Source organism: Amblyomma americanum, chromosome 1 (assembly GCF_052857255.1).
Source record: "Amblyomma americanum isolate KBUSLIRL-KWMA chromosome 1, ASM5285725v1, whole genome shotgun sequence".
Lineage (NCBI taxonomy): Eukaryota > Metazoa > Arthropoda > Arachnida > Ixodida > Ixodidae > Amblyomma > Amblyomma americanum.
This window is the reverse complement of record NC_135497.1, coordinates 118,121,153-118,129,721: the sequence shown is the minus strand read 5'-3', so window position 1 is coordinate 118,129,721 and position 8,569 is coordinate 118,121,153. Positions and strand designations below refer to the sequence as shown.

At 45.8% G+C, this 8,569-nt stretch overlaps 1 protein-coding gene across 1 annotated transcript; it reads right to left on the bottom strand.

Annotated features, from left to right (window-relative positions):
• Window positions 1-3,481: 3,481 nt before the first annotated feature.
• Window positions 3,482-8,197, bottom strand: LOC144135186 (beta-scruin-like). The gene is made up of 5 exons (XM_077667930.1): window positions 8,010-8,197; window positions 7,530-7,774; window positions 6,468-6,652; window positions 5,033-5,089; window positions 3,482-3,720 (listed from the first exon to the last, which is right to left on the bottom strand). Exons 1-2 carry the CDS (start codon window positions 8,183-8,185, stop codon window positions 7,555-7,557), a joined length of 396 nt encoding a protein of 131 aa, XP_077524056.1. The 5' UTR covers window positions 8,186-8,197; the 3' UTR covers window positions 3,482-3,720; window positions 5,033-5,089; window positions 6,468-6,652; window positions 7,530-7,554.
• Between the last annotated feature and the right edge of the window lie 372 nt (window positions 8,198-8,569).

The window sequence follows — 8,569 nt, the reverse complement described above, 5'->3', positions numbered from 1 at the left end:
ATTGCTCACTATTTAGTGATTTCTTTCAACAAATCGCTTAAATCTAGCTTTCTTCCTGACGAGTGTAAAACGGCTTATGTAGTTCCTATTCACAAACGTGGCTCAAAGAATAGTGTCGCTAATTACAGGCCTATCTTCCTTACATGTATTTGTTTTAAATTAATGGAGCACATCATTTACAGGTCGGTGATGAAACACCTCGAAAGGTATAAATTCCTCACCGACTCCCAACATGGTTTCAGGTCTGGCTGCTCAAGCATGACCCAGTTAACGGAATTAAGTCATGACATTTTCTCTGCTTCCGACTGCCGCGAGTAGGTAGACTGAGTATTTTTAGACTTTAAAAGCTTTCGACACAGTTTCCCGGAAAGAACGGAAGAAGCTAGTGAAGATGACGTCCATTAACGAGTTAGCGGTAGGAGGGAAAGTGGAGGAATTCAGGATATCACTGAAAAACTGATATTTGGCTTTAACTGAGGAAGACGATCTTGATGTTCATAGAATGAACTATAATCTGACTGCCATCATTACAGAGTGCGCAGTATAAGTAGGCGTTAGAACAGTTAGACAGGATACCGGAAAGCTATCTCAGGTGAAGAAAACCTGATTAAGAAACGCCCGAGCATGAGGGCGTCGAACCTTACCGACAGAAGAGAAGTGACAGAGCTATAGAAGCTAATAAATGAGCGCAAGGTATTCGACATAAGGAAGTTCAATATGAAGAGATTTGAGCATGCTCTAAAGAACGGAGGTAGCCTAAGAGCGGTAAAGAGGAAACTAGGCATAGGTAAAAACCAGATGTATACGTTAAGAGACAAAGAGGGAATACCATTAACAATATGAATAAGATAGTTAAGTGTAGCCGAAGAATCCTACACAAATCTGTACAGTAGCCAATGTAATCAGAGCGTTAATGAGAGAGACGGTAGCGCACACCATTGACATCCCGCCAGTCAAAAAAAAAAGAGGAAGTAAAGACAAACTTAGGAGAAATGAAAAAGCAGCTGGGGAGGATCAGGTTACATCAGATCTGTTGAAGGATGGGGAGGAGATCGTGCTAGAAAAGCTAGCCACCCTGTATACGCCATGCCTATTGACCTCGACAGTACCAGAAGCTTGGAAGAATGCAAATATCTTAATTCAGAAGAAGGAAGACGCCAAGGACTTGAAAAATTACAGACCGATCAGCTTACTATCCGTTGCCTACAAGATATATACTAAGGTAATCGCTAATAGAGTCAGGGTAACCTTAGACTTTAATCAACCAAATAATCAGGCTGGCTTTCGTAAAGGATATTCCACAATAGATCATATTCACACTATCACTCAGATGATAGTGAAATGCGCGGAATATAACCAACCTCTCTATATAGCCTTCATTGATTACAAGAAAGCATTCGACTCAGTGGAAACCTCAGCAGTCATAAAGGCATCGTGCAATCAGGATGTCAAAATACTGTAAGATATACTGTAAGATATACTGTAAGATATACTATAAGATATACTGTAAGATATATATATATATATATATATATATATATATATATATATATATATATATATATATATATATATATATATATATATATAAATATATAGCAACTGCACAGCTACTACAGTCTTCCATGAAGTCAGCAATAAAATTCCAATGAGGAAGGGCGTCAGCCATGCAGACACGATCTCGCCGATGCTATTCACCGCCTCTTTGCAGGAGGTATTTTGAGGCCTAATTTGGGAACAGTTGGGAATAGGAGTATATGAAGAATACCTAAATAATCTGCGATTCGCTGATGACATTGCCTTGCTGAGTCACTCTGGTGAACTGCAAATTATGATCAATGAGTTAGACAGGCAGAGCAGAACGCCGGGTCTAAAAATTAACATACAGAAAACCAAGGTAATGTTCAACAGTCAAGCAAGGGAACAGCAGTTCACAATTGGCAGCAAGGGCCTGGAAGTGATAAAGCAATATGTCTACTTTGGGCAGGTAGTGACCGCTGATCCGGATCATTAGATGGAAATAACTAGAAGGATAAGAATGGGGTGGAGCGCATATGGCAGGTTCTCTCAGATCATGAATGGCAGTTTACCAATTTGCCTCAAGAGAAAAGTGTACAACAGCTGTATCTTACCGGTACTCACCTACGGGGCAGAAACGTGGAGGCTAACGAAAAGGGCTCAGCTTAAGTTAACGACAACGCAGCGAGCCTTGGAGAGAAAAATGATAGGTGTGACGTTAAGAGACCGGAAGCGGAAAGAGTGGGTGAGGGAACAAACGCGGCTTAATGATATCCTAGTAGAAATCAAGAGGAATAAATGGGGTTGGTCAAGGAATGTAACGCGAAGGGAAGATAACCGCTGGCCTTTAAGGGTAACGGAGTGAATTCCAAGAGAAAGTAAGCGTAGCAGAGGGCGGCAGAAGGTTAGGTGGGCGGATGAGATTAAGAAGTTTGTAGGCAAAGGTGGATGCAGCTGGCAAAGAAAAGGGTTAATTGGAGAGACATGGGAGAGGCCTTTGTCCTGCATTGGGCGTAGTAAGGCTGATGATGATGATGACGACGATGGTGGTGATAATGATGGTGATGATGACAGTCTCCCATGTCCTGTTACTGTTACTCCATAAGCTATCGTTTCTTGGCATACAAAGCAAATTGTTTCAATGGGTTAAAGATTACCTGGAAGGGCGCAAGCAACGCGTTTAAATAAATGGGCGCTTTTAAAACACTGCAGCGGTCACTTCTGGCGTCCCGCACGGATCTGTGTTGGGGCCTTTACTGCTATTATTCTATGTCAATGACATAGACGAAAGTGTGACTTTTCTGGTTAGGCTATACACGGACGACTGTATTTTGTATCGCTCTACTAAAGCACCATGTGACTCAGATAATCTTCAGCAAAACTTGGACTGCATTCAACTCTTGGGCGATAAATGAAAGATGTGTTTGAATACTGAAAAATGTTACTGTAATTATTTTACGTTCATGGGCACTCCAATTTTGCCTGTTTACCTTTAAAACAACGAACCTTAAGATAAACAACCGTTTATAAATATCTTGGTGTTTATTTTTCTGCTGACCTGACTTGGAAAAAACAAACCGAATATATTGTCAAAGGCAGAAGGAATGTTGAACTTCTTTAAAAGGAATTCCGAGATGCACCTCAGAAGGTTAAGGAAATTTTGTATTTCACAAACATCAGATCTATTATGGAGTACGACAGCGCAGTCTGGGATCCTCAAATCGGGACCCATTGTGCTATGCTGAAGCGTGTACAGAATCGTGCAGCGCGATTTGTGACAAGCAAATATTCTTTTATTGTCCGTAGTAGCTGCATCAAGCACGGGTTAAACTGGGTCTCATTGAAAAAGCCCGTTTGCGAATAAGTTAGAACTTCTCTTCCGGATTTACTGCAATAAAACTGCCATTAACCTAAATGTAGTTGGAGTCGGCGCCTGCCCTTTCGTGTCTGAGTTCGTCTTTTTAGCGCCAGTGGAACTTTTCCTTTATTCAGCCTACGCAAGCGATCCTCCTCTGACGCCGTCGCCTTCTTTCCCCGAGGGCCGAGGGCGAGAAGGCGGCACGGAAAGGCACGAAAACTTCAGCGGCACGAAAAGGCAGAAAGAGAGTGGTACTGGTACTGCGCTGCACCGAAGAACCCAGAGGCGTTGTGGTCGCTGCAGCTTTTAGGCGCCGGACTGCAGGTCTCACGATGAAGCCGGGCCTGCATGTAAATGGGAAAGCGAAATTTGGTGTTTGCCTCAAGGCGTTCCTGTTTAGAGTTCACGGGCGTGACAGGAGCACAGCCACGGTGCTTTGGGCTGAAGTAGGCGAAATCTGCGCAAACGTACGTCTCAGGTATGCACTCGGGGCCCGCTTTCAACTGTATTTTTATCAGGAGCAGAGTTTTCATCAAAACCGAATTAGTGAGCCTTTTTGCTGCTGCTGTCCTGTGACACAAGAAGCACTTTTTACTTTTGAGTTGCTGTGTTATGATCGGGCGAATTTATGGCGCTCCGGCTTGAACCATTTATTTAATTGACTGTTGTCCTTAGAAAGTGGGTTCCTGCGTTGTTTTCCATTCGCAAAAATCTTGGTCGGTTAAGCAGTCTGCCTCCGCGTAAAGTCGGCGCTTGCGATGTTAAAGCTAATGAAATAATTGAATTATGAATTGAGAATAGTGGGGTTTCACGTCTTGAATCAACACATGGACTCTAATTGCCAACGTACAGTTGAGGACTCTGGATCGATTTCGACCACCGGGGGTTCTTCAACGTGCATTGGCATCGCTCAGTACACGGGCGCAAAAAGCGACGTTGCGAATGCGCAATCTTAACAGCAAATACTTTTTGCGTGAGCCAGGCATATTCCCAAGCAGCACAGGTCATCGGCCCAATATAGCAACAGGATGGTCTCGTCCTGGTCCTTTGTCAGGCCGGCCTTTGCCAATACGGTTCCAATGTTCGGCCAATTACTTGTGCGACTCGGGTATGAGCCTCAGACACAATAAATCCATGGTTTCTATCTCTGGTGTTGTGTGGCTGGAGCATGCACTGGTCAATAGGAAGAAAAAAAATGTTAAGAGAATCAAGGAAGCGCCGTCCGCGTTTCTTGTTCGCATAAAACTTGTTCCTGGCGTTCAAATCTGGGAGATAATATGTCTTAAGAGCAAAAAGGGGTTCCTGATAACGCACTGACGTTAGGGTGCGTAAACCGTCGTGGTTCTGAATCTATATCAGCTTCTCCCTTGTGTCGGTGCTAACCTCTCATTGAAAGGTATGCCTTTTGGAGCAGCCGCCTCGGTGACTCAGTGGTTGCGGTGCTGTGCTGAAGACCCGAAACACGCGGATTCGATCCCGACCGTGCCGGTTGCGTTTCGATGGAGGCAAAATGTTAGACACCTGTGTACTGTGGGATGACAGTGTACGTTAAAGAAATCTAGGTGGTCAAAATTGACTGTATTCCTCCACGGCGGCGTACATCATACACTACATTGGTTTTGCACGTTAAACACCATAAAGAAAACTAAATCAAACCTTTTGGATGACGGTCACCGCTCTGTCCCGGTTATGCGTCGTCGTCTTTGTAGATGGCTGCAAAATCACGTGAAAATGAAATTGAGGAACAAAATCAGGAGGGCTCTTAATCTTCTCCTTAAGGGTAGACGCGATAGCGCCTTCTCCTCATTTATCCTCTTTTTATTTCTTTTCTTTCTCATTTCTCATCGCTTGCCAATCCACTATCACATTACAGATCACGGTCATTGATTACACTCGCAATTACCAATCATATAACTGATTACCAATCACCAATAAAAATAACCGATTACCAATCATTATCAAGGTTATACTCCATTCTAGGCCACTACATGCCAAATCACACCATTTGTTTCAGCAGACTGAAGCACGATAATAACGCCTATTCATTACGCGCAAATTTTTGATGCCTACTTAGCCCCCCCCCCCCCCCCCCCCCCCCCCCCACCTCCCCTGTTTAGTTTGGCCGTGGCGGAAGAGTACTTGCCTGTGCAAGTTCGAGCAACAATGGTCAAAGCTTCGTATAGTGTAGTTTTTTGGTCCAGTTTTTGAAACGGTATAATCAAGAAAATTTTTCGCAAACAGAGACGGGACACAAGGCAAAAACACGAACACATACTTGAGCGCGCGTGTGTGTGTGTGCGTGTTTCTTCCTCCCGTCTTGGCTTGCGCAAATTTTTCTCGATTATGGTCAATGCGGTTTTCTGGCGCAGATGGTTCGTTGATGAAAGAATCAGGACGTCTCATCGCCAGTGCACGCCCAAGCCAGTTCATTGACGCGAGGCGACCGCACCTTGCAGGCAGAAAAGTACTAACAAGGTTGCATACCTTTTTAAAACTAACTAACAGAGTTCGAATTACGCGTTCGACTTGCGAGCGCTGTTACACCGGTGTAATGTGAAGGATGTCCAAACATTACCAGTGCTCTGTCGGATGTGAGTGCTTACTCTCCACTCACGCAAGGTAGGTTATGTTCCTTTTAATTCATTACGTTATGCTGATTATTCGGCTATCTAGATTCAAAGTAACAGCGGGGGCTAGACAGCCTGCGACAGCGCCACATCAATTTCATCATCGGACATCAAGCCAGTATTCTCGTCCGTCTTGTTTTTTTTTTTTGCAGTTAAATTCAGTTTAGTTGGGACGTCCCACAAATGTGTACGTCATGAGTTTTGATGATATGAAATCTACCGTTATAAGCCGTGGCTACCTCATTTCTCTGTAAGCGGTTTCTCCGATTAACCGCTGATGGGAACTGCACGAAACACTGTCTTTTGGGACATGCCGCCTGGAACAAAAACGTCCCACTTGGCTAGTAAGAAGATGAAAGCACGAGTGAGTACTGATCAAGGATGCTTGTTTCGATGTGCCGTTGCTGTAGAGGCCGCGGGGAACAAGTGGTGCCGCCGCCGAAACGCGCAGTAGCCAGACTCACCCAAATCCAACGAAACAGTGGCCAATCGAAACAATCGCCGGGCATCACGGCGGCGGCTGCGCCCGCCAAGCCCCTCGGCAGCGGTTCACACGGCATGACACTGCGACGGAGGGGGTTGAACAGGACCACGTCGTCGCACGGGCTGCTGTTGTCGTCCTGGCCCCCAACCAGGTACACCTCGTAGCCTGCGCGTTGTGGCCAGGTGGCCAACGTTTCTGTTCACGTTTGCAGCCCTTGATATAAAGAGGTCGCGACGAAGAATAAGAACAACAATAAGAACACACCGGCTGCGCTGACGCCGATTATCTGTGTCAGGGATGCCTTGGTGTCGCTCTCGATGACCGCAACGATGTTGCGCTTAGTTTGCTGTACGACGCGAAAACTCGCCATAACAGGTAGCGACATATCAGCACTAGGAAATCGAGGAAAGAGTGTAACAAATCGATTTAAACCTGTCGCACCATCAACCACTGCGACTAGCCATCGTGAACCCGCCTTAAGACAGGGTTATCTGCAGAACTCTGGTGGCGGATTGAGCTTGTCGGCGGCTGCCCCTGGCTCACTCACCTATTTTTTTTTTCGCTCTGAGCGCAACACGAACGGGACACAAGACGAAGGAATAGCACAAACAGGCGCTGATCGAAAACGAACACTAACCAATCGCCCAAATTTCCGCCTAGCTGAACGTTATTTCTAGTATACTGGGCTCTAACTTCTGTAGTAGTTTTGATCTATCTAACTCCTCCGTCTTAGTGTCCCTGTTTGCCATTTGCGTGTGTAGGGCCAGGGTCCTTTCTTGGCACATTAGACATGCCTCTTGTCCCCAAGAAGTGATAGCCGTGGGCGTGTTCTTTGAGCCTTCAAGCAGTCACACGAGAAGGTTGTGCAAGATATACAAGTCCGAGTTGTGGCGGCAGGCACGAATCTTCAATGACCAGCTAAGGGTGGCCTGGAAGCGTCAACGGGTTTTTCGGGAGTGAAAAATAAAGCAGCGCCTCTTTGTGCTAGTCCTTCGTCTTGTGTCCCGTTCGTATTGCGCTGGGAGCGAAAATGAACACTTACCAACTCGCCCAAATTTCCGCCTTGCTCACTCGCCTATCTTTGCCAAGCAAACAAAGTGCCTGGGCGATGGCATGTCACATCGTCGCTCCAATGTGGACGAGGCCAGTCGGAGCACGTCGACCCGCGTGGTGCACTTGGCCTCGGGCTTCAGCTCCACGACTCTCCCTACTAGCCAGAGGTCAGGCTGCACCGGCACGGCCGAGCAAAAGGCCCTCTTCTCCATCATTGCTGGTAGCTCGGTCCAGCTGCAAAACACGGCGTGTCTGCCTTTACTGAGAGCAGAGGAATCCCGTCTGCCACCGATTCTCTACTGCGGTTAACATAGCGCAAGGAAAAAATATTAACGAGAGAGCTTTGTGCGATGAATTTTGTGCATTTCAGTTTTGTGTGGCAGGTTATTCATCCCTTTCACCTGTAAAAATAACTATAAAGGGGAACATTCGCCGTCAGAACAGTCCAAGGCGTATAGCGGGCACTCACGTGTGTTTGCTCAGGTCGAATGCATACACTGAGTCCTTGAGGGTGTCCCCGTCGAGGCCATGTGTGATGCCTCCCACGATGTAGACTCGCCTGTCGATGGTGGCTGCAGCCATCCCCATAAGAGCCATCGGCATTGGGTGGATGAAGGACCATTGCTTCGCGTTGAGGTCATACATTTCCGCGCTGCTGAGCGTCCTGCAGAAAAACCGTCGCGTCGATCTGATCACGCCCTAAAGTAAGCACCCGACTTCTCCTCATCCACAAGAGCTCTATTTCTCACAAGCATCACCACTGCACAGCAGTACTCTTCATTAAAAACGACATTCTTTCCACTCATAATATGTACACATACATGTATAATATGTCATACATGCAATATATGTCCATTCCATTCGTATGTACTCATTCTACATGGCAGAACTTAATAAACATGACTCAGAAGATTTTCTTCGTGCACGCGCAGACTTAACGGCTGTAACAAAACATTACCATACACGCAACAATAAAGTCTGGAAAATTGTTTTCACGCTTAAAATTAGTGACCTCTTTCTTCCTTTCTT